The sequence below is a fragment of the Macrobrachium nipponense genome, chromosome 1 (assembly GCF_015104395.2).
Source record: "Macrobrachium nipponense isolate FS-2020 chromosome 1, ASM1510439v2, whole genome shotgun sequence".
NCBI lineage: Eukaryota > Metazoa > Arthropoda > Malacostraca > Decapoda > Palaemonidae > Macrobrachium > Macrobrachium nipponense.
The window spans coordinates 53,937,041-53,964,540 of record NC_087200.1 but is presented as its reverse complement, the minus strand read 5'-3'; the positions used below and the strand labels follow the sequence as shown (position 1 = coordinate 53,964,540).

At 37.0% G+C, this 27,500-nt stretch overlaps 1 protein-coding gene across 1 annotated transcript in view; it reads left to right on the top strand.

Moving 5' to 3' along the window:
* LOC135219308 (UBX domain-containing protein 6-like) overlaps positions 1–27,500 on the top strand; it is a 159,713-nt gene that overhangs the window by 82,793 nt on the left and 49,420 nt on the right. The window contains exon 3 of the mRNA XM_064255967.1: positions 4,179–4,354. Within this exon, the coding sequence (XP_064112037.1) occupies positions 4,216–4,354 (139 nt within the window). The 5' untranslated portion in view covers positions 4,179–4,215. The remainder of the gene's footprint in view (positions 1–4,178; positions 4,355–27,500) is intronic.

Sequence of the window (27,500 nt, the reverse complement as noted above, 5' to 3'; positions counted from 1 at the left end):
ATGTAATCTGTTAAGGAAAAAAAAAGTTCACAATCACAACGAGACATATTCAATTCATATTTCCACCTAAAAACACGTCATATAAGGAAAAATAACCCTGTCTCATATAAATCAAGTATCTAGATATTCGTTTATGCCAACAGAAGCAAGAAAATTTGCTCAGAATTGCATTAAATATGGCAAAACAAACTCATGTTTGCCATCAGCTGATCAACCAAAACACTGGCCACTCCGCGGAATACTAGCTTAGATTTGCCGTAGTATTTTATAATACAATAATATGAGAATACAAACAATATTATTGGATACAGTGAAGTAATGTATAACATTTTAAAGGACTTATGGAAAAGATGCAGAAATAATAAAATAACACCATGCATTTTTCGGAACAGTGGCAGACAAGAACGAACATGAAAAAACATTCTCTGACAACGTGGAGGGTAGTTACGAAAGCTGCCTTAATATGTATCATATTTATGTACAAAAATTAAAATACCCTATACGTAATATATTTTCATACACATTTTTAAACTGAGCATGAACATTTATAAAATCGACACATCAATCGCTAAATTTGCACTCTTTTCAACTCAATATTTTCGGAAGAGCGGCAGGCAGCTGCTTACAAGAATGAGCATGAAAAAATTTCGTATTTGATAACGTGAAGGGCGGTTTCAAAAGCTGCCTTAGTATCATATTTCTGCGCAGAATTAAAAATACCCTATACATAATACATTTGTATACACATTTTAAACATTAAAGCATGAACATTTATAAAATCGACACATCATTTGCTAAATTTGTACTTTTTTAAACTATATTTTTGGAAGAGCGGCAGGCGTCTGCTTACAATAATGAACATAAAAAAACATATTTGATAACGTGAAGGGCAGTTTCAAAAGCTGCCTTTGTATCATATTTATGTGTAGAAACAAAAATACTTATACGTAATACATTTTCATACACATTTTAAACATAAAATCATGAACATTTATAAATTGACACATCCATAGCTAAATTTGCACTCATTTAACTCTATATTTTCAGCATAGAACAGCGTCAGAGGCATATATTTTACCCTAATACCTATGTAATAACTCTCAATACAATTTTTTAATATCATTTGCATAACCTTTATGGGCTGAACGGTATTTCTACAAATGTAAGTACTCATTAGACATAACGGCGCTAGCGGCTCTGTTGACTGGAAATTGTGCCGTAAAAATACCTTAAAATGCCTTATTTTTTTAATGAATATTTTTGACAACAGCCGTAAAACCGATTCGCCATTGAGCGATTGCGCCATTAACCATGGGCTGCCTGTAGTTTAAATGAGTGTCATTTTGACCCTCATGAGAAGTGGTGGCAGGGGAAAAGGGACATTCTAGCCTATATGTTATGTTTCCGGAGAGACTAGGATTAAATAGATAAGGCATATGTTGGAAAAAAGTGGTTATGATTATGTATACAGTGTTCCCCCCGTATTCACGGGGGATGTGTACCAGACACACCCGTGAATATTTAAAACCCTCGAATAGTTAGAACCACCACTAAAAATGCTTATAACTGCCTATCTTGAAAGTTCAGATACCAAATGTATACCTTTAATAACATCCTACTTCAAATATACCTAAAATTACTAACCTATTCCTGTATTAATCTTTGATATTATATTATTAATATCATTTCAAAGTCTTCTTAAACATTTTACCATTAAAAATGTATACCTACAGCCAATAACAGAGAGAGAGAGAGAGAGAGAGAGAGAGAGAGAGAGAGAGAGAGAGAGAGAGACCATTGAATGGCAACATCATATATCTAACCATCAAAAGTGAAATTAGGAATTATTCCTGAAGCAAAGAGAATAATAATGGGGAGAGAGAGAGAGAGAGAGAGAGAGAGAGAGAGAGAGAGAGAGAGAGAGAGAGAGAGAAATGATAAATACTGTATATGAAGTGATTTGAAAAAAATTGACATCAGATGTAAGTGACAAGAACAATTAATATCTATTTCGAATTAGGAAGGTTTACTTAAATATATTTGGCTATTAGTTGCCCATGATATCTAACATATATGTATGGGCTAATTGGATTGCTTGTATGATAGGTTTTTCTGCAAAATATTTTTTGGTTTTGTGTCTTGAGAGAGGTTTTTGTAATTCTTATAAGTTACTTTGGTGAACAGTATTAATTACTTAACAACATTCTCAGCATTTGTAGAGGCACGGGCTAAATTGGTACTTATTTCTTACCCGTTTATTTTTATGTGATTTTCTAGTAGTTGCCATACAGTATGAGGTACAGTGGTGCTCAAATCTCATGCGACATGATTCGTTTTGTATCGTCCAGATTCTCAGACTCAACGTGACGTTGCCAAATAGTGTTAAACTTCTTTTTTTTCATTTCTAATGTCATACATGTGTATGTCGACAAGTTTTCGAATTCACAGCTAGACCTATTTTCCTAATGTTTATATAAATATGATCCCTTTTATGCATTGGCATGGTTCGTAATCTGAGTGATTTGCACTTTTTTGTTTTGTTTGCGTTAGTTAGTTCAGAGTGCGGTCTGATAAGGTGAACGGTGCCATCAATGAAAGCACACTTAACATTTGAAGTTTTCGGCTGTATTTAAGCTGCCTGTATGTTGCAAAATGTTTTAGAGGCTTAAAGAAATAATCTAAGCCTTCTGAGATGTAATCTGTTACTAAAATATTTATTTGTAGAGATTACCTGTTCCTTGAGGAATACAATAAGAATATGAATTACAACCAGTTTTCTTTGAATGTTGAAGTTTTAAGCTGTGTTTAATCTGCCTGTATGTTGCAAAAAGATATATAGGCCTAAAAAAATATTCAAAGCCCTCTGAAATGTAAACTGTTACTGTTTTTATTAGTAGAGATTACCTATTATTTGAGGAATAAAAGATGATGATGATTTTGATTATATGGAGAAGATGGCTATTAATCGAAATGGAACACTTGTTTTTCAACTGGTTTAAAATATTATTTTCTTAAACGCCCCTCTGCCTGCTTTTGGTATATAATTTATTCTTTCATAAGGTAACGAAGTGCAAGAATGTGTAGATAACCTCATTTGCTTTCTGGCCAGAAATTGTTAATAGAGAGATGTGACTGTTAAGTGTAAAGTAAAGAAATCTAACACCTAGGCCTAAGAACAATATCTTGGCTTTGACAAAAGAATAATTGCATAGGCAAATATTTGCTAGTATGCCATCATTTTTGAAATATGTAAGAAATATAACAATTATATATGAAAATCCAAATATTCCTCTAACACATATAAAGTTAATGTTTTCTAGATAGTTTCATTGTCACTACTCAGTGTAGACCTACTTATGTTACACCGGCTGGTTGTTGTTGCACTGACCCTAATGATACATCACACACGCTCCCCTCACACATTGATAACGGTGGGCACATTCTACTTTTGTATATCTATATTTACATTTTTTTCAGCATTGAGGTGTAAAAGCAATAAAATAGGACTATTTAAAATGTTATGCCTGCTTTGGAAGCATTATTAATGTTATGACAATTTTTTTTGTTTTTTTGTTTAACATTTGAACTGATGTTTGATGACGACTTTGTTTTGGTCAATTACTTCAGCGATGTGTGAACGAAAGTTTTGAAAATGTTTCGTGAGTTTTTTTTTTTTTATTTGCTACATGTGACATTTTCTTAGTTTTGAAATATATGATAGATTTCACTCTTATGAAATATATTTTGGCCTTATTGTGTGCAATAATCGTGTTTTCGCATTGAAATAATAGGTAAATATGGAGCATGCTAGGTTGCCAGTTAGTGAATTTTGAACGAAATCCTATGGAGTCATGTCGCATGAGATTCGAGCATCACTGTACTTACAAACCTTTGATGGCATTATTACAGTTATAGAATCGGTCAAGGTGTTTTAGTTTTTTGTGGTGCGCATTCATTAAAAGCAGTTAATTTGTAGTGGCTCCATTCTCTGGAAAATTTTGAAACTAGTTTTTTGATCCTTCATCAAAGAACACTACAGCTTCCATTGAGAGTTTTCAGGATATTTAAAGACCCATTGAACAAGCATTTAACCTTCCATTGTGTTCCTAGTGAAAGTTTTCAGGATGCTAAAAACCTAATAAGCAAGTTTATAACTTTCCAATGTGCTTGATTTTCAGGACCCAGCATGCTATTAAAGCGCAGGCGAGACGGGAAATGGAGGCTGAGAGAAAGGCGATGGAGGAGTTGAAAATTTCCGAGTCTGGAGCTGAGGATTTCAGACCCAAGGAAGTTGATTGTGACAGTGCTGCTGTGTTAGCTGTGCAAGGCGTCTACTTTTATTGCCCTCTTCTTGGTTGGTTGAGTTGTTCGTTTTACAGTAATCTCTCTTTTCAATTGCACTGCCCATATCTGCACAGTGCCCACAATTGCACTATTACTTAGTACTGTGGTGTGCAATCCCAAAGAGTTTTGTTCAAAATTACCACCACTACCTTTACAGTAGAACCCTGGACCTCAACCCTATTAGGAGTCGATATAATTGGGTTTCGACACCAAATTTTGAGTAAACTTTGCATTAGAGTTCAAACAAAATTCCGGATTTCGGCCAAGGGTGGCCATATGATGTTTGTAAACAAACCTGTTTCAGTCAACCACTACTAGTAGGTGTTGGTGGAGTTTTGTGTTACCAGATCTCATTTGATGTTATACTGCATATGAAATTATGCTGTGTTGCATCTATCAAATTTATGCTTGTGAGATGATAAAATTATGCTAACTTAATCTCACTTCCCATTTGTTGCTAAACTCTATATGAAATTATGCTAAATCTAACAAAATTATGCTGATATTATGCTTAGATCTCACTTCCATTTGATGATAACTCGATATGAAATTATGCTAAATCTATCAAAATTATTCTGATATGCTTAGATCTCACTTCCATATGATGTTAATCTCTATTTGAAATTATGCTAAATCTATCAAAGTTATGCTAGTGGGATGACAAAGTTATGCTAGCATAGATCTCATTTCTCATTTGATGCTAAACTCTATAGGAAATTATGCTAAATCTATCAAAATTATGCTGGTGGAATGACAAAATTGTCCTAATATTAAATACGAAAGTTGATAATCCTATTTACAGAAAATATCCTTATGGACCTCAGCATATCCTTGGAAGGATTAAATTTTTCTTTTTTTACCATGGAGAAATGCGCTTACAGTCTGAATATGGTAATGGTTACCAAGGCTCAAGCTAACTTTGAAAGAATAGGATATTTATTACTTTGTAAATTTTAACCCAGAATGACTTGTGTCGATGTTTTCATAATGAAAACTGTCAATATCGTCACTTGTAATTAATTAGTGCAAGCCATTCACTACCCCAAGTCTTGTTGATCATTTTTCAAGATTATTTCTGGGATTTTTATTTGCACTTACGTTTCTTATGTGACATATTGATAAGCCTAATTTATTGAATATTTCGTACGTTATTTGATCAAAATAAGGTAGGTGTTTGTTATTGCTAATGATTCTATGTACAGTGGAACCTCAACTTACGAGTTTAATTCATTCCGTGGTCGAGCTCGTAACTTAATATGCTTTGAAAAAGAAACCCACAAATTCAATTTGTAGCTCGTTAAATCAATTTTCCCCATAAGAAATCATGGAAACGGCCGTAATCCGTTCCAACCCTCAAAATGGCACCTCATATGAAGATATAATAAGGTTGTATACAATTTACTTACCTTGGAGATGAGATGACTTGAGCTAACGGAGACGGCGGAGGTAGCGGGTAGAGGAGACAGGCGGAGGTGGACGGATGACTGTTTTGCTATCACTACATTCGTACGTAAATGTACACTGCGTTGTAACTAAACTTAAATGCTACTTAACAATTGCTTTACATATCTTAAACTTAAATGCTACGTCGACATTTTTTGTCTCTCGAGTGCCGACTGGACGTATTTTACGTCGACATACAAAAGTTTTTTAAAAATTAGCGGAAAAATACTTTTAGGCCTACCAGCCGAAAAACTCGTGAATCACACGCCTTGGGGGATGACTGGGAGTTCACGGATCAAGGTGTTGTTTTGTTTACAATCGTTACGCAGGCGCGCAAGCGCGAATTTCTTTCTTGCCGCACTAAAAAGTATCTGTGACACATCTCTGAAATTATTTCGTCACTTTGACATAATTTTTTTACCATTTTAAATTAGCCGTTACATGGAGTATTATATATGAAAATGTGCGCATTTTTATGTAGAATACAACAAAAAAATATTCATGATTGTAGCTTTTATCAGTTTTGAGATATTTTTTATATAAATAACGATAAGTGCCAAAATTTCAACCTTCGGTCAACTTTGACTCTACCGAAATGGTCGAAAAACGCAATTGTAAGCTAAAACTCTTATATTTTAGTAATATTCAATCATTTAACTTAATTTTGCAACTAATTGTAAGTCTCTAGCACAATATTTCGATTTATGGTGAATTTATGAAAAAACTTTTTCCTTACGTCCGCGCGGTAACTCTTCCGAAAAAAATCATACATGCGATTGTGGTAATGTTTGCACCATTTTAAATTAGCCGTACATAAAGTTTTATATATGAAAATGTGCGCAATTTCATGCACAATTCAACTAAAAACAACCCATGGTTGTAGCTTTTATCAATTTTGAAATATTTTCATATAGAAATGATAAGTGACAAATTTTCAACCTTCGGTCAGTTTTGACTCTACCGAAAAGGTCGAAAAACGCAATTGTAAGCTAAAACGCTTATATTCTAGTAATATGCAAGCATTTACCTTCATTTTGCAACAAATTGGTAAGTCTCTAGCACAATATTTCGATTTATGGTGAATTATGAAAAAAATAAAATTTTCTTTACGTCCACGCGGTCAACTCTTCCGAAAAAATCATACGTGCGATTGTGGTAATGTTTGCACCATTTTAAATTAGCCGTTACATAAAGTTTTATATATGAAAATGTGCGCAATTTCATGTATAATACAACAAAAAATAGTTGAAGGTTGTAGCTTTTCTCTTTTTCGAAATATTTGCATATAAATCACGATAAATAGAAAAAAACCACGTTCGGATCAAATTTGACTCCACCGAAATGGTCGAAAAAAACGCAATTGTAAGATAAAAACAAAATCTTACAGTCTAGTAATATTCAGTCATTTATCTTCATTGTGAAACAAATTCGAAGTCTCTAGCACAATATTTAAATTTATGGTGAATTTAAAAAAAAAAAAACTTTTCCTCCATCCGCAGCGCGGATTCTCCGCCACAAATCTCCGAAAATGCGTAAGTCCCATTCTTGGAATATTTGCTCCGTTTCATATTAGGCATTTCATAGAGTTTTATATATGAAAATGTGCGCAATTTTATGTAGAATAAAACGAAAATATTTGAAAGTGTAGCTTTTCTTATTTCCTAAATAATTGCATATAAAAAAAATGTATATAAAAAAAATTCGACATTCAGTCAACTTTAACTCGTCAGATATGGTTAAAAACTGCATTTGTAAGCTAATATTCTTACAGTATAGTAATATTCAATCATTTGCCTTCATTTTGAAAGAAATTGGAAGTCTCTAGGACAATATTTAGATTTATGGTGAATTTTTGAAAAAAATATTTGTTTACGTCCGCGCGTTACGAATTCATGTATTATTTTGTGATAATATTTTCTCTGTGTTGCTTTTATCGTTTTACAATGTGTTATATACCAAAATGATCGTAATTTAGTGTACATTACAACGAAAAAAATGTAACTTGTTACCTTTAAACTGTTTTGACTTTTTGCGCACAGCGCGATTTGAATACAATTATATATGAAATTTCGTTTTTTGTTTTTGCGCTATCATATATCGCATTATTATATATGATAATGATAATTTTTTCATTTCTGATGGTTGCATACTAAACTTCAGGCAATGACAAAAAAAGGAGTCAAAAATGAACTCTTAATCTTCAAAACTAAGCGCACGGTGTGATTTTTCAAAAAATATTTTTCCGCTTCCGCGCTCACTCTGAAACGTCTCCGGCACACGGGAGACATTTTTTTTTTACCGCTTCGGCGTTTAAGGGTTAACATTTTTTTATATTTTTTTATTTTATTATTATTATTATTATTTTTTTTAATGTTTTCTTTTAGCTTAATTCTCATCACTCTCTTCACTTTCACTAGTTCTTGGCCTTTTTGCCACCTTTGCTCACTTCGAGCTGAAGGCCTTTTCTTAAGAAATATGTCTAAGGAAGGGTCCTTGTTTCATTCATCCTTTTGAGAATGTTTCTGAAACGACGTAGGCACGTGTCGGTTGAAAGCTCTGTTGCATGAAACTCTGTTGCAATTTTTTCAGGATGGTTCTTTTCAACAAAACCTGCCACCCTCTCCCACATTGCCAAAATATCCTTGAGGTCTTTTGTACTGATTATCTCCGGCTCGGTCTCCTCTCCCTCCGAAGTAGCTTCAGTTAATGCTTCTGTGTGCCGTTGCTCTTGTAACTCCTTTAACTCGTCAGTCGTAAGTTCCTCGGAGTGCTCCTCAACGAGTTCCTCGATGTCTCTTTCATCCACCTCCAGACCTATAGATCTCTTCCTCCACTGGCTCCTCTTCTTCCTCAATCTCAAACCCTTCAAAATCTCTTTCAGCCACATTTTCAGGCCACAGCTTCTTCCAAGCAGAGGTTGAGGTCCTTTTCGTAACCTCATGTCAGGCAATATCGATGATTTTGAGGCCTATTGCTCTGTTAAAATGCTCCTTCCAAAACTCTCGAAAGGTGAGGTTTGTGTTCTCCGTCACCTCAAAGCAACGGCGAAACAGGTGCTTGGTGTAGAGTTTCTTGAAATTTGATCTTACCTGTTGGTCCATTGGCTGGAGGAGGATAGGGGGGTGTTTTGAGGAGGAAGAGAACCTTCACAAAAATTATACTCGTCGAGTATTTCTTCCTCGATCTGTGGTGGATGTGCAGGAGCATTGTCGAGGACGAGAAGGCTTGCAGGGGCAGGTTGTTGTCCTTCAAATATTTCTTCACCGAAGGACCAAACACAAGGTTTACCCAGTCGATAAAGAACTGCCTGGTGACCCACGCCTTAGGGTTTGCCCTCCACATAACATGGAGTTTCTCCTTTATTATCTTGTGTGCTTTAAAGGCTCTGGGGTTCTCCAAATGGTATACGAGTAGCGGCTTTATTTTGCAGTTGCCACTCGCATTGGCACACATGGCGAGGGTCAACCTATCTTTCATAGGCTTGCGTCCTGGCATCATCTCCTGTTCGGTGATGTATGTTCTCCTCGGCATCTTCTTCCAGAACAGCCCTGTCTCGTCGCAGTTGAAGATTTGCTGGGGGATGTATCCTTCTGCTCAACGAATTCTGCGAAAGTTTTCACGAACTCCTCTGCTGCCTTTACATCAGCACTTGCTGCCTCACCATGCCTAACAACGGAGTGAATCCCCGTCCTTTTCTTAAAATTATCAAACCAGCCCCGACTCGCTTTAAAGGATTCCTCCTTCTTTGAAGTGCCTGGGGTTTGCTGTTGTAAATCTGAAAAAAATACGGTGCGCTTCTCGCAGATTATTCCCTCGGTGACGCTATCTCCGGCAAGTTGTTTTTTCCATCAGCCACACAACAGCCAGATTCTCCACTCTCATGCACATCTATGGCGCTTTGAAATAATCTTGACACCTTTGGCTGGCTTAATTTTCTTTAGGGACTCCTGCTTTAAGATGGTGCAGATCGTTGACATTGTATGGTCGTAGTGCTTGGCCAGTTCCTTTACTCGCATGCCTTGCTCATGCTTCTTCCCCCCCCGAAGACGATTCAAGCTTTATTTCGAGGGACATCATCCTCCTCTTCTCGGTACTTGCACTACCACTTCCTTTCTTTGGTGCCATGGTTACAACAAAGTTAGAAGTTGGGATTTCACAGAATATCACAAACAAATGCAAAAAAACTGTGCGCGCAGTGAATCTCAGTGTTTACCACGTGTAGACAGCGAGAGAGAGAGAGAAAGGCTCGGAGATGGGATGCTGTGACTCATACCCTCTGAGCTGCGCGCGCCTCGAAAATATACACTTAGAGCTGCGCGCGCCTCGAACTCGTATCTTAAAATTCTGCTCGCGTGCTGAAGCAAAAAATCGTCCGAGCGACTGCTCATATCTCGGAAAACTCACACGTTAGTTCACTCGTAGGTTGATGTTCCACTGTATATTTATGTCAAACTTCACAAAATTATGCTAAATGGGTTGTTATGCCAAATATTATTCTACGCAGTGAAATTTACCTCAAATATGCTAAAAGCATCAAATAATTCATCTGCATCTGGTAACATTGGTGGCAGTGTAGTTACGTTTGTTTAAAACTTGAACACTCCGCTCTATTGTTTTGGTATGCACAGTTTTCGCTTTTGCGGGATTTCCTTGGTGTGAGCAAGCATCCATCCCTGATTTTTTTAGACAGTCCTAGTCTTAAAAACTATATTAATGCAATGTTTATGTGTGAGGTTTGGTAGTGAGAAAAATTTGTCATAAAACTCAACAATTAATAGTAAAGTATGAAAAATATACAAAGACTTTTGGACACCGTTCTCAGGTTTGGTAGTGAGAGCGATGTGTATCATAAAAATGCACAATTAATAGTAAAGGATGAAAAACAGACAAAGGCTTTTGACATCAGCAGAGTAGAGTTACGGTAAATCTTCATGACATTGTGAATTTCTTCGCAAGTGAAAGCAATGTTTAGTACGTGTGCGGTTCGGTGCGAATGCAATCTTTATGTTTTGTTAAGCTTCCTGGTAAAGAAGAGGTTAATAATTTGCTGGCATAGAAGACGCATCCCTGTTTTACAAGGAAATTATATGAAAAAAGTTTTAGTATCATAACATTTATTGAAAGATACCTATTTTAAAGGGATTTTGTACATACAGTATGTATACATACGTACGTACATAGGTTTGTTTACATCCGCTCATGCCACAAGCTGCCAATACGATGTTATGCAGGCAAATTTTCATAAATTTGGCTTAATTTTAATATTTTGTTTATTGGTTAATTTACTGTAATAGGTAGGCTTGTTTTTTAATGTTTTATTATGTTAGCAACAAGTTTTGTGCCTACCCGTTACTCTGCATTCTGTGTAGTACTAGTAGCTAGCCTATGGCGCCTGGTCAACCATTGGTAATACGGCCGCATTTGGACATAAATCGGCCCATATTAATTTATCATAAGAATACTAGCCTAGCCTACACTAGGGTAATCAGTACCATCTTAACATATAGGGTAGCCTAGCCTACACTACACAGCATACTTTATACATATATGGCATAGTAATGATTAATTTCAGCTAATTCTCTAGGTTCAATGCACATTGGCTTATGATATTTCAGTACAAAGAGAAATTGAATAACATTTAACAAGTTAACCTCGAGTATACAATGATGATGTTATACAGTGAATATGCATTTTTTCTGTGAATCTTTTAAAAAGTTATACATTATTGTATCCAATAATATTGTATGTATTCTCATATTGTATCATAAAATACTAACTCGTGAACCAAATTATTTTTTCCATTAATAGTTAGCGCTGTGGGCAAGTTTATTGTGTAAAAATATTGCGCAATTCCCTTCAGTATTTTCACTTGATTTCTTTATAGTACGAGCTTTACCGTTAATTATGTTACTTATCTTTTATTGGCGTGAAAACAACAGTAAAATGTGTTTTTTTCAAGACCTAAAGTTTTGATTTAAATTATTGTCTCAATTTTATCTACTATTGTGTTTGTTGGCATAAGTTTACTGGAGTTAAATCTTTGTTGCTGATGCATGATAATAGTCATTAGCAGCTCAAAAAGTGAGCTAGACCGTGCGTGTGTGGAGAGGCTGGAGCTGGTGAAAAACTTGTATGTTCAGCTGGACACCATTCTTTCTTGCTCAAGTCGCTTCCCAGTCGTTTTATTTGTGGGTGGTCGTAAAGTCGATCAGTCATAACTCGCATAGGTCGTAAGTCAACTAGCTGAACTGTTTTGTATAATAAGGCAAGGTTAGGGTAATGATGGGTGGTCAGGAATGGATTAATCTATTTTCAGTTATTTCTTATGGAAAATATTAATACACATCTCGAAAAAATAGAATTTTGACGCCTCTTCTGGAACAGATTATCATTGAGGTCCGGGGCTCTACTGTATGTCATGGTTATATCAGTTTTGTTTTCTCTACCTGTTAAATAGAAATAAAAGGGCAAAATATATATATATACTATATATATATATATATATATATATATATATATATATATATATATATACGTATATATATATATATATATATATATATATATATATATATATATATATATATATATATATATATATATATATATATCTATATATATATATATATATATATACATATATTATATATATATATATACATATATATATATTATATATATATATATATATATATATATATATATATATATAATATATATATATATATATATATTGACGAAGTGGCGTAGAGTATCTGGGTCTGGATACCATTAATACTTGGGGGGGAGTGGGCAAGAGTATCTGGGTCTGGATACCATTAATACTTGGTGCATGAAATAGTCAAAGATCTGTGTCTGGACACCATTAATATTTATTAACCCAAATTGCCTAGTATCTGGTTACTACACTACCAATTTGTACTTGCTAATACAAGAGACCCTTTTATTCCTGGGTCTGGACACCCTTGTACTTAGGGCACAGTTCATTCAAGTACCTGGTTGTTACTTACCTCACTACTGACAGACACCTGACCCTTCATCACAAATACTAAACGACTGAATACTCTAAAGGTAAGAGTGATCCCCTTTTTCTAACTGAACAGTCAAGAAAACAATCAGTCTAAGTTCATTAAAATATGTGTGAGGTAAGCTTAATTAAAGGGCATCACTCGTGCAAATTCAAATTTAAGTATTTCCCTGATTCTGTTTTATTTGTGGGAAACGTCACAATTATCACTCTATATTTCTACCTAAACAAAATAAAATATAGCTTAATAGTTATATATGTACTGGTGGAATAAAATGCTCACATAGATTTTAAATACAAAAAATTTATTTATAAATTCAAAATTTATTAAATGAAATTCACAATCTCAGGGAAATTGTTATTACTTGAAATCAAAGTTTAATTAATTCTTGAGTTAATTATTAAGCAAAATTAAATCAAAGTTTATCAAGAAAATTAATTAAATCATAAAGCAATAATTAAATTTGAAATTAAATTTAATTAAATGCAAGTTAATTCACAAGTGTAAGATTCAAAATGTACACAATAGAATATTATTCAAACTAATTAAACAAAATAAAGACAATGCAGAAAAACATAATGCATAATATGAAAACAATTAAAGCATTGACAGTACAAACATTAAGCATATAAAAAAATGGAATATGTAAAAAGAACAAAGCAAAAGATAAATGTTTAGAAATGATAAAACCCCGAAGTGCCCTTCAAAACATTTGTAAAAATACCTTATACACAACTGCAGCTTCAATCAAAAGGCCTGTTACAATTTTACCTTTTTCACTATTTTCTTGGCACCTTCACAAAAACCAATAGATATAACACTATGTTCAGATTCCACAAACAACACATATATTACTAAGATTATATAAAATGAGTGACCAGCTCGTTACGTTAAGTTACTGAAACAGCCTCGCGAGCGAGCGAGAGAGAGAGAGAGATTTTGAGGGAGAGAGAGAGAGAGTATAACGCACGCCGCTATGTCTCAAAGCGAATTAATGGTTCTCTCACCCCATAAACGATTAGTCTATAGTTGAAGGCGAAAACATATTACGTCATCTCTATAGGAATAGCTATGAATAAGGCTCCCTTGTTCCATTACAGGACCTACCGCGATAAAAAAAAAAACTACGCCCATGTTTACATCGATAAAGGAAAATGCTTGGCTAAGACATTCTCAAAGTGGGAATATGACTCTCTTAAAAGGCTTATGAGCTTTCACTCTCTGTGTGTCTTACGTACTTCAAAATGAAAAATGGATCACTTAAGGCGTGTTATCTTTAAATTTGGGAAATCTGAACACAGAAACAAATATTTCATACCATGATACACAAGTTCTGATGTGAATTAATCATATTACCAGAATTATAATTGCATTCTAAACTTACATTATAAGATTCCTCCCCCCAGAAGATTAGTTATTCCGGGGTTGAATCCAACGATTCACAACGGGATAAATAATCGGCAACTACATTGTTCTTACCAGATATGTGCTCAACCTTTATATTATACTGTTGCAAGCACAAAGACCACCTGGTCAGTCTTTGATTATGGTTTTTCATCCACTGTATGAATGACAGGGGATTGTGATCAGAGAACACTAAAACTTCTTCATTCCTAGGTCTGTTCACATCACTTCAAACTTTTTCAATGCTGTGATTAAGGCTAGAGTTTCCTTTTCAATAGTTGCATAGTTTTTTGATGCCTTTTCAGTTTTGAAGACAGGAAACACACAGGGTGTAGAAGGTTATTTTCATCTTCTTGAAGTAGAACAGAGGCATCAACTTGTATCACAAATTTCTTATTAAAGTCTGGAGCTTGAAGCACTGGTCTTGAAGATAGAATGGCTTTTACCTTCTCAAAGGATTCTTGACTTCCAGAGTCCAAACAAACTTAGCTTTGGACTAGTTAAGTCTGTCAAGGGAGCTACTACGGCTGAGAAATTTGGACAGAAACGACGATAGAATCCAGCCATGCCCAAAAATCTTTGTAGTTGCTGCCTAGTAGTAGGAGGGGTAGCCTTACGGATACCTTCCACATTAGCATTCACCGGAGCGAGAAGGCCTTTTCCAACTTTAAACCCAAGGTACTGAACAGTCGCCTTCCCAAACTCACTCTTCTCTAGGTTGACTGTTAGTCCTGCCTCTTGTAGTTTCTTGAAAACTTTCTTCAGGATCTGCAGATGTTCTTCCCACGTTGTAGAGTAAATGACTATGTCATCAAGGTATACACCTACTCCTTCTATAGATCCTAGCAGTTGATCCATCACTCGTTGAATGTGGCTGGTGCATTCGTCAGGCCAAATGGCAGTACAGTATACTGATACAATCCAAAAGGAGTAATAAAAGCTGACAGCAACTTCGCATTTTCATCTAAGGGTATCTGATAATATCCCTTCAATAAGTCTATCTTGGAAACAAACTTGGCTTGCCCAATATTATCAAGTAACTGATCTATAAGAGGCAAGGGATAATTGTCAGCCATACTAATGGAATTCAGTTTCTATAATCAGTACACATCCTAAAGGAGCCATCAGGTATCTTCACTAACACACATGGAGAACTGAGTGACTTGAACTGGGTTCTGCTAATCCATGTTGCAGCAAATACTATGAACTTCTTTCTTTAGAACATCTCGATGATAAGGTGATAAGCGATAAGCTCTTTGTTTGAACGATTTTCCATCTTCTTTTATCTTGATTTCATGTTTGTCAGATTAGTACGTCTGGGTACATCTGCAAAAATCTCTGTGAAGCTTCTAATCACTTCACTCAGTTCCTCACCTTGTTCAACATTAAGATGTTTCAGTTTATCCTCCAAATTTTCCAAAATTGAAGAATTATTTATCTTGCTTTCAGCTCCCAATTCATAGCCGTCATCGTCTTCTGTAAATGAAGTTGTCTGTATTATTGACAGTTTCAGTTCTAGTGTCTGAGAAGTAAGGTTTCAAAAAGTTCACATGTATCTTCCTCTGTCATTTTCTTTTCTTTCTGGTGTTTCAATCACATAAGTTCTATCACTTAACTTCTCAATTATCCTGTAGGGACCTTGAAATTTATTTGTAAGGGGAAATCTCTTGACTGGCAGAAACACTACACTTGTTGACCAACACTGAAACTTCTTAGCTTAGTCTTTCTGTCATAGTTCCTTTTCATTTTCTTCTTACCTCATTTTCAGATTTTTCTAAAGAGAAATTTTCTAATCTCTTCCAAACCTTTTTCCTTAAGTTCTTCACATACTCTCCTTGGATTTCCTCTTTTTTTTTTCTACCCAATTTTCTGCAAGAATCTTCAAAGGTCCTCTCACTTCTCTTCCAAAAATCATCTCATTGGGTGAACATCCCATGCTTTCTTGATAAGCATTCCTAACTTCAAATAACATTAAGGGTAAACCAACATCCCATTCTCTTCCTGACTCAGAACAATACTTTGTCAGCATACTTTTCAATGTCTGGTGGAACTTTTCCAAGGCACCTTGAGTTTCTGGATGATAAGCGGTTGATAAGTGTTGTTTCACCCCTAATAAGTTCATCACATCCTGGAATAACTTGGAAGTAAAGTTCGTTCCTCTATCACTTTGTACAATTTCTGGTATACCAAACTTTGAGAAACACTCCAATAGTTTCTCAGCAACTATCTTGGCAGATATGTTTCTGACAGGGATCGCTTCAGGATATCTGGTAACAGGACACATTAATGTCAACAGATATTCATTTCCTTTCTTCGTCTTCAGGAGCGGTCCAACCATATCTATAATCACCTTGTTAAAGGGTTCTCCTCTAACTTTTATAGGTTGTTAGGGGGCTTTCTGAATGGTTTCATTAGGTTTTCCAGCTATCTGGCAGGTATGACACACTCGACAGAACCTGCTAACATCTTTATGAAGTCCAGGCCAGAAAAAATATCTCATGATCTTCTCCAATCAGTCTTCCTGACTCCCATATGTCCAGATTCATGAGCTACTGCTACCACTTGCTTTCTCAATGGCCATGGAATCAAAATCTGATGATATTCGCCCCATCAGCATTTCCTGGTATATCTGAAGGTTTATACTTCCTCATCAGTAAACCTTCCTTCAGATAATAACAGGTAGGAGTTTGTTGCATCTCTTCCTGATCAACAACTTCGAGAACAAATCAGCTAACGATGCATCCCTCTTCTGCAAGTCCATTAGCTTCTCTCTTGTTACCTGTCCAACTTCAATAGTGAACTATCAATATCTGCTACCTCAGCTACTGCAGTTTCCCGATTATCTTCAGGAACACCTTGACTACTCAGAGTCTCTTCAGGAACAACAGATTCTTCATTTTCTTGGGAAATCCTTTCTCGGCCAGCTCCACGGGAGGCATCACTCCCCTGGAACAATTGTTCTAAGTTCAAAGATCCTTCACTTGATCCATCTTGGGCGTGCAGATCCTCAGTTTCTTCACCAACAGTCGTAATTCTCCTCATACTTCTGTAGTTACACAACTAGGGAACAGGTGGGGGTTATTCTTCTCCAACTCTACCGTAGGACTAATCCTCAACGGTTTGTCTGTCACTACAGGGCAAGGAACAAATGGAACACCACCAACTTCATTCCCAACAGAACATGTACCACCTTCCACAGCCAGTGAGTCCTTTACAGCAAAATCAACATTCCCTGTCACCAATTCACAGGACAGGTGTAAGCGGCATATAGGAGTTACTTCCTCTCCTCCTATACCCTTCAAAATAACTGAATCTCCAGTGAGATTCTTCTCCAACATTGGGTGAGCACCACGTAACACCACACTATGGTTGCTCCCTGTATCACGTAAAATCTTGACTGGTACCTGCACACTCTCTTCCTGAGTTGCCAGTGTACCCTCATAGATATATGGCTTAAAAAGCCTCCAAACTGCTCAGCCACTCACTGGTTGAAGTTACATTTCCACTGGTTGCTAAACACTCAGCTTGTTTAGTTTCAGTCTTCCCTGTAGACAGATTCTTCCCCACCCCATTGTTCTTAACAGTCTGTTTGACCTGGTCACCTCTTACTATTTGACCAACAGGCTTGGACTGCTGATAATTCCAATAACACTCTTGACTGAAGTGTCCTGCTCTTCCACACTTGAAGCAGACAACATTAGGCTTTTGCAACTGTCTTGCAAAATTAGATAAGGATTTCACATTAGCTTGCTGAGGAGTATTATTATTTGTAGGTTTCCCACTTACAAAATTGTTCCTGAACCTGGATGAGACTTAAAACCTGGGCGTGGTTGACTCTGGTACTTGACATTATAATTGCGCCTGCTACTAATTATATTGTAGTCTTCACTCAGTAGCAGCTTTGTCAAGGTTTTTTAACCTCTCTCTCTCTCAAATAGGCTCTTATATGCTCAGGAATACCTTTAAAATATTGCTCTAAAACAGCTAACTCTTCTAACTCTTCAAAAGTTGTAACTTTAGCTGCCTCCAACCATCTTTTAAAACACCTTCTCACTTTATAAGCATAATCCAAGAAAGTTACTTTTTCATCCTTTCTTAATTTCTGATCTTTCATTGTAGTACTCTGGGGTCAACTGGTATACTTGTAGCACATTATGTTTGAGCACCTATAGTCTTTACACTGATCAGCTGTTAGGCTAGATAAGCACTTCTCCCTTTACCAATCAAGATACTTTGTAGCAAAACTGACCATTTATCTTCTGGCCATCCATACCTGAAGCCACTTTCTCAAAGTGATCAAAGAGCTCATCTGGAGCCTCTTCAGTAAACGTAGGGATTAACTTCTGCACTCTTACTACATCAAATGCAGGGTCTTGATTACCATGGTTAGGGTTAGATGGTGTTGCAGGTAATGTGGATCTAGCTCTTATCAATTCCATCTCCCTTTCATGTCTTGCAATTTCTCTTTCCTCTTTTATCCTTTGCCTTTCATCTTCTGCAGCTTTTTCTTTTTTCTTCTTCTCTTTCTCTTCTTTCTTGTTTTTTCCTGTCTATTCTCTCTCTTTCAGCCTGCATTTTCAGCTTAATCAAACTTTCTTCTGCTTCTATGCGTCTGAGTTCCAATTCTGCATCACTTTTCTCTTTCTTTTCTACTTGCTTATTTATAAGATCAGCCTGTGCTACATTCAACAACTCTTGAACCAATTCTAACTCATCTCATCAGTTATTCTACCAGAGTCTATCAATGCTTGCATGGCAATGCATTTGATTTGTGCTTTTATCATGCTACTAAACACATGACAACCACATGCTACTGCTAGAGCACTCCACTGTGCCTTAGTCAGAGTAGTTTCAGACAACACTTGGATGGAAGGGGCTGCTAAAAATTCCTGAGTATCGAATGGAGCCATTTTTCTCAAATACAATTCTTACAATAAAATGCAAAAACAAATGTATGGTCACTCTTCTAACAAAATATATTCCTAACACCACCAGTATAAGCTAGAGTGATAATGTGATTTGTTTTCCTCCCTGGTTTCTGGGGATCATTGATACTTGGTACATAAATGCCAAATATCCCGGGTCTCTGGGCACCATAAATACTTGTGACGAAGTGGCGTAGAGCATCTGGGTCTGGATACCATTAATACTTGGTGCATGAAATAGTCAAAGATCTGTCTGGACACCATTAATATTTATTAACCCAAATTGCCAAGTATCTGGTTGCTACACTTACCATTTGTACTTGCTAATACAAGAGACCCTTTTATTCCTGGGTCTGGGACACCCTTTGTACTTAGGGTACAGTTCATTCAAGTACCTGGTTGTTACTTACCTCACTACTGACAGACACCTGACCCTTCATCACAAATACTAAACGACTGAATACTCTAAAGGTAAGAGTGATCCCCTTTTTCTAACTGAACAGTCAAGAAAACAATCAGTCTAAGTTCATTAAAATATGTGTGAGGTAAGCTTAATTAAAGGGCATCAATCGTGCAAATTCAAATTTAAGTATTTCCCTGATTCTATTTTATTTGTGGGAACGTCACAATTATCACTCTATATTTTTACCTAAACAAAATAAAATATAGCTTAATAGTTATATACTGGTGGAATAAAAATGTTCACATAGATTTTAAATACAAAAATTTTATTTATAAATTCAAAATTTATAAATGAATTCACAATCTCAGGGAAATTGTTTTTACTTGAAATCAAAAGTTTAATTAATTCTTGAGTTAATTATTAAGCAAAATTAAATCAAAGTTTATCAAGAAAATTAATTAAATTAAATCATAAAGCAATAATTAAATTTGAAATTAAATTTAATTAAATGCAAGTTAATTCACAGGTCTAAGATTCAAAATGTACACAATAGAATATTATTCAAACTAATTAAACAAAATAAAGACAATGCAGAAAAAACATAATGCATAATAATGAAAACAATTAAAGCATTGACAGTACAAACATTAAGCATATAAAAAATGGAATATAAAAAGAACAAAGCAAAAGATAAATGTTTTGAAATGATAAAACCCCGAAGTGCCCTTCAAAACATTTGTAAAAATACCTTATAGTACACAACTGCAGCTTCAATCAAAAGGCCTGTTACAATTTTACACTTTTCACTATTCTTGGCGCCTTCACAAAAACCAATAGATATAACACTATGTTCAGATTCCACAAACAACACATATATTACTAAGAATTATATAAAAATGAGTGACCAGCTCGTTACGTAAGTTACTGAAACAGCCTTGCGAGCGAGCGAGAGAGAGAGATTTTGAGGGAGAGAGAGAGAGAATATAACGCTCGCCGCTATGTCTCAAAGCAAATTAATGGTTCTCTCTCCCCATAAAACGATTAGTCTATAGTTGAAGGCGAAAACATATTACGTCATCTGTATAGGAATAGCTATGAATAAGGCTCCCTTGTTCCATTACAGGACCTACCGCGATAAAAAAAAAACTACGCCCATGTTTACATCGATAAAGGAAAATGCTTGGCTAAGACATTCTCAAAGTGGGAATATGACTCTCTTAAAAGGCTTATGAGCTTTCACATCTCTGTGTGTCTTACGTACTTCAAAATGAAAAAAGGGATCACTCCAAGGCATGTTATCTTTAAATTTGGGAAATCTGAACACAGAAACAAACATTCATACCATGATACACAAGTTCTGATGTGAATTAATCATATTACCAGAATTATAATTGCATTCTAAACTTACATTATAAGAATATATATATATATATATATATATATATATATATATATATATATATATATATAGATATATATGTATATTAATATATATATATATATATATATTATATATATATGATATATATAATATATATATATATATTATATATATCATATATATATATATATATATATATATAATATATATATATATATATACATGAATAACTTGATCACGAAGTATATAAAACGTGATGCTATGTATAAATAAAGGTTTTTTGCCACGAAGGAAAAAATGAAAAAAGCGAGATAGCCAAGTACTTTGGTCCTATTCGGACCCTTTACTGAGGCAAACTCAGTAAAGGGTCCGAATAGGACGGAAAGTTCTTGGCTATCTCGCTTTTTTCATTTTTTCCTTCGTGGCAAATATTATTATATATATATATATATATATATATATATATATATATATATATATATATATATATAGATATATATATATTATATATATATATATATATATATATATATATATATATATATATATATATATATATATATATATATATATATATATATATATATATATATATATATCTATATATATATATATTATATATATATATATATATATATATATATATATATATATATATATATATAGATATATATATATATATATATATATATATATTTATTTATTTATTTTGTTCATGAAACTTACCTGACAGATATATATAGCTGTATTTTCTGAAGTCCGACAGAATTTAAAAATTCGCGGCACACGCAGTGGGCGGCCAGGTGGTAGTACCCATTCCCGCCGTGGGAGGCGGATATCAGGAAACTATTCCCATTTTATATTCATATTTTTTCTGTCGCCGGTCGGTAAACAACTGTTTACAGACCTCCGCCTAGGATTTTGAAAACTTCATTAGCCACTTAAGTATCCTAATTATTCTTTTCGATTATTAACTTGGATTTGTGGCTAGCATACGCTATCGTAAATTTTTTCATTGCATTTGATGTCTGAAGCTAGTTAGCCTAGTTTCAGACTTTGTTGTCTGCATTGGTAAGGTGAGGCTACCGGAACTTTCGGTAGACACTCGCTTAGTATATATGACGTTTACATGTTTTCTTTGCATAAGTTCAATGTAATTAGTAATGTGTGACTGATTACGGAAGAAGGAGGATTCATGTACGCATTTTAGAGCGTGTTAGAATCAGGAGTTTTCCTCCACAGTAAACAGAAGTTAGAAATAATGAAATCCTTCTAACTCCTGTAGATTTTATTTTGCCTAACCCTGTGGTATGGCTTATGGGCTAGAAGAAGTGTCTGCTAGAGGATTACATCAAGTAATCTAGACTAAAGTGCTCGCTCTCCAATCAGTGTTGTGAAGTGTAGTGCCCCTTGTGTTGTGGAGGGGGCGTCAGATCGGCCCCATAATGCCTCTAGGCCTGGACCTCTGTCGGACTCCCAGGACTCAGGGAGGGCCATGTCGAAAGCCGCAAGAGGGTTACTGGGGCTCCCCACCGATCTGGCGTCCCTTCGGCAGGCCCTGTTTGACGCTTCCCAGGCTGCTAAAGATCGTGCACGTGCACGAATCTTGAAGGATTGCTTCTCGTCCTCCGAGGCGTCCTCCTCCCCGCGCAAGGGTTGAGCTCTCGGAAGGACTCGCGCCCACCCTCTAAGAAGCTTTAGAGAAGGGGGACGCTTCACGTCCTCTCTCTCGTCAGGAGGGAACGTCAGATCGGCCCCCATAACGCCTCTAGGCTCGACCTCTGTCGGACTCCCAGGAAACCAGGGAGAGGGCATGTCAAAAGCCGAAGGAGGGTTACGGGTTTTTCATGCTGATCTGGCTTCCTTTCGGCAGGTCCTGTTGTCGCTTCCCAGGCTGCCGAAGATCGAGCACGTGCACGAATCTTGAAGGATTGCTTCTCGTCTCCCCGAGGCCGTCCTCCCCACACAGGGGTTGGAGCTCTCGGAAGGACTCGCGCCCCCTAAAGAAGCTTTTAGAGAAGAGGACGCTTCACGTCCTCTCTCTCGTCACGAGAGGATGAAAGAGTCCTATGCCCTGTCGAGGGCTCTCGAATTTTATTTATATAAACGAAGGAAGTAAGAGCTCCTTTGGTAATTTTATGGTGCTCAGGAAAAGACCACATTTACCCTTTTCGAAGAATGCACTGGCTCTTTTCCTAAGGGACATATTAAGGAGGCTCATTCATCTTGCCAGAAGAGTGATTTGAGCCTCCTGCGAGTGAACGCTCATGAAGTTAGAGCTGTTTCAACCTCGCTAGCATTCCAAAAGAATTTGGTAATCAAGGACATTCTTGATTCCACCTTTTGGAGGAGCAACTCAGTATTCGTCTCCTCTCCTCATGGCGCTCCGTATACGTTATGTAACGTTCGCTTTACTTAAAAAAAGCAAGCTGATAAGTTTTGACGGCCGGCAAGCTGCTTTGCACAGTCAAACCAACTTATTTCTCTGGTTCGGCATAAGAAGGGCAATTTAGACGTGAGGAAGCTTTTGGAGGTGCTCGACGTCCTATAAGTAGAGACATTCTCCAGGACGCTCGGCAAGCACCTTGCGAGGGTGTCTTTCGGACGCTCGGCGTTCCTTTGCTGAGTGCGTTTCTGGAGATGTTCTTTTGCATTACTAAGACGCCACTGTCTTTGTAAGAAGGTATGAAGGTCTTTAAGGCCCGTCTTGAAGACGAAAGCCATACGTCTTCCTTTAGTGTTCACACACTTCAGGAGCGCGTGCGGTTCTCCATGGAGACTCGCATGAGGACGTCCCTTGAAAATATTCAACGTCATACGCAAAACGCAGTTCGTCATAACATTGAGATGTTGGCAAGGTCGCTCGCCAGGACGCCTCTTGGCGGGCTTTGCATGCATCAGGGCGCTCAACGAGATCCTCTCTGAAACGTCGTTCAGAAGACTTGGTGTTCTCTGCTCAGACACGCTCGTAGCTAAGCAGGACGTTTTTTGAGGACGCTCAGCAGGACGCTAAGCAGGACGCTTTTGAGGACGCTCGGCAGGACGCTTATGAGGACGCTTTTGTGGACATTCGCCAGGACGCTTCGGTGGAAGCTCGGCAGGACGCTTTGCGAGAGAAAAGACTTGTTGAAGGCGTCTTATTTGCTGTTCAGGACGTTTCTTAGGACGCTTGACGCTTTCTAAACGCTCGTCAAGAGGAGGTTTTTTCAGGACTCTCCACAGGACATTTCTTTACAGAAATTTTTAAAAGGATTCGGAGTTAGCGGAGAGACATACCCGAATTTTTTCTTCGATCCCTCTTTCCTCTTCATCGATTTCTCTGAGAATCGGGAAGATTATATACTCGGATTCCTGGGTGACTTTCGGTCATGTTAAAGGGTTTTCCCCTATTAGCAAAGTGCTAATAGTTTTGTCAAGTCAGGACGTTTTCCCCATTGTCAAGATACTAAACGTTTTGTCATTTAAGTGGAGGACCCCTCTATAAATGGGTAGTTCTCATTGACATAGATTTTAACGTTTTTTATCGTTTTAAGCGGATAAACTCATTAACAAATTTCGGAAGAGCTCTCATTCATTTTCAGAGGCTCATCCGGGGAGTAAGAAAAAGACTTGTAGACTAGATCCAGGAAGTCTTATGTCCAATATCATAAGAACATTGAACGGTCCTTTTCGATCCTCGGTTCTCTTGATGATCTCTATTCGAATATTACTCCCTTTTCTTGGCAAAGAGTCAAGGAGTTCTTTTAAAAAGTCTCATTCATTAGAACGTGGACAGTCGTTTTCCTTTCTTTCTCTCTTCCTCGTCGAGGAAAGATGTAGTAGAGAATTTGGTGTTCAAATTACTACAATACTTACGTAGTTTATCTTTGCGTCATTTTGCTAACGCATGGGTCAAGTCATATACGCATATCGTATTTACCTCTGCGGATAGAAGCCGAAAGAACTGTTGTTCTAATGTATTTATTTGACACTCCCTTCAACCTTCCAAGAGTTTTCGGAGTAAGAACAACTCTTCAGGTATTGTTACGACAACACCACTCAGCTTCTGTATTTAGCGAATTTCTGTTTCGTTTAAATAGGCCTGCTTGAGAGTTTCCTTTTGCTCGATAATATCATACCTATTCCTTCGTAAAGGGAGTAGCTGGCAAAACTCAGGCAGATAGTATTCTGTTCACCATTGAAGCTTTCCTTCGAGGAAGACTTCTCCTTCACTCCCTCTTTGATAGAGATCGAAGGTGGTCGATCTCCCAATCCTTATTTTGTTTTCTTGAAGGAAAGAATTTAGGATGGAGATCGTTGTTCAGAATCCTATAAATATACTACGTATATTAACCTCGCGACATGATTCTACTAAGCAGTTGAATTGTCCGAGGGGTAGGCGCATATCCTAGTTATTCTACGGATTGCGACTTAGACGAGAAGTATTCTAATTGAACTGCAACTCGGGGTTGCCTGCAACCTCCCAGGAGTTTGTTTCAATTTTTATATACTTATGGTTTTGTCACGACAACACCATTTCAACTTTTATATTTACCGAAATTCGTTTCGCCTAAATATAATTGCTCGAGCATATCTTTTATGCTCGGTGGTTCTAGCCGAACGCATTCCTTTGTGGAATATGGATTACCTGGCAACTCAGGATGACGAGTCAGCGGGAGCTCAGGCTCAGCTACTGCGTATTGAACTGCCTGATAGCAGCTCAGTATCAGCTGGGCCTCCGAGATGCACGGTTGTTTATGTCTCTCTCTCTCCCCTGCTTTGATTGACTACCGAAACCGTATCTCTGCCCAACAATCATGGACTTAGGTCTCTGATTAACGGGGATTCTTGCAATTATGAAGGACCATCTACTGCTGTGACGATAGATTCCATCGCCTTCGATATTGCGAGAATTTTCAACAGAGATATCTCTTAGACTCTTTCATTTTACTGTTTACCGCACGGTACAGAAGTCTGTACAAGTCTCCCGCTGCATCGCACTGCGATAATGCGAATGATTTTGCAGACATCTGAGTTTTGTCTTTAAATATCTCATATTCGTAGGTGTACAATTGTTCATTGTTCAACCCGAATTAAACAGATATGTCAAAGACATCGCCTACTCTCCGACCTGACAGCTCTAACTTCCAAATGTTCAGCCCATGAGAACAGTTCTTCAGCGGCTTTCCCCTGTGTTTTTCATTACTGAAGAACGCCCCGCTTTCATTGCAACTACGACTTCTCACCGGACAGCAATGAATAGCGGTTAGCGTTTTCAGTCATTTGTAAGCACAGGTTCAGAATCTTGAGAATCCTTCTCTCGATTCGTCTGTGAAGACGTAGGTTGCATTCAATATCTACCTTCGTCTTCAACGGTACATAGCGATAAGATCTTCAAGAGTAATGGCAGTCTCTTGGGCCAAGGCAAAGCAATGCTGCCTATTTTCAGTGTTCAATCGGAGGAGGCCGTTTCTGGAGATAGTGAAGGGAATGACTGTTCCTCCACCTCGACCTCTGTGAATTTCCTTATGGTTCATCTTTCCGTCTGAAGTATGAGATAAGCTAGAAGTCCTAACTATTGTAGAATATGCAAATATGTTGACGGCCTCTAGGCTCAGAGATTCGGTTTCTGTCAAACAACAAAAGCTTCAACGATCGTTTGAGGTCTGTGGAGATCTTGAAATTCTCTGGATCAAAGGTTCCGGCATGGAACTTAGACGTAGTCTGAGTTTCTGATGCAAAAGCATTTCGAACCTACCCTTTCTGCGAACTTAATACACGTGACCAGAAAGGCTAATATTCTAACCGCTCTAAGCCACGGCAAAGAGGGTTAGTGAGGTTTTAGCCATCATCAGAGGTTTTGGCTTTAAAGGACATAATGCGGTCTGTCCTCTAAGCCTTCCGTTCTTGATAAGAACGAAAAACCTGTTCTAACCCTTGACCCGAAGGCTTGGAGACCAAGGGTATGGCACAAATTATTGGGCAAGGGCATTAGAGAGTCCTGTGCCCTGTAGGGTCTCTCAAGTTTTATCTTGATAAAACTATAGAGTCAAGGTCAACGGACATCTGCAGTGTTCCGTAAAAAGACCAGACTGGTTCATGTCCAAGAACACCCTGGCATTATAGTCAGGAGTTCTTTTAAGAGGTCTCATTCATTATGTTTGCATAAAGATTTGAGATTTTTTCTTAATATGAATGCTCAAAGAGGTGAGGCGCGGCCTCGGAAGCATTTCAACAGAGCATGACACTCAGTACATCCTGAGTGCCACGCTTTAGCGAAGCAACTAGGTGTTCGCTTCACACTCCCGACGGGATGTGAAGACGACATTTCAGATCTGTAAGTCGCTAGGACCATACATATCCGTAAATATATTTGTGGGGGCAGGAAGCAACACGAATCCTATCCTATAGAAAAGGGATAGGTGTTGCTTTTAACTTTGAAGGGTTGGTCGCTTGAGGCGCGTTCCTTTTCTTTAGGCCTAGAAGTTATGGATCTAACTTTGATAGGTTAGGTCAGGTGGTGGTTTTAGCTTCGGTGCCCTCAGAAGTATGGTCATATGGTCTAGTCACATTGTGGTCACGCCCCCGTTTGA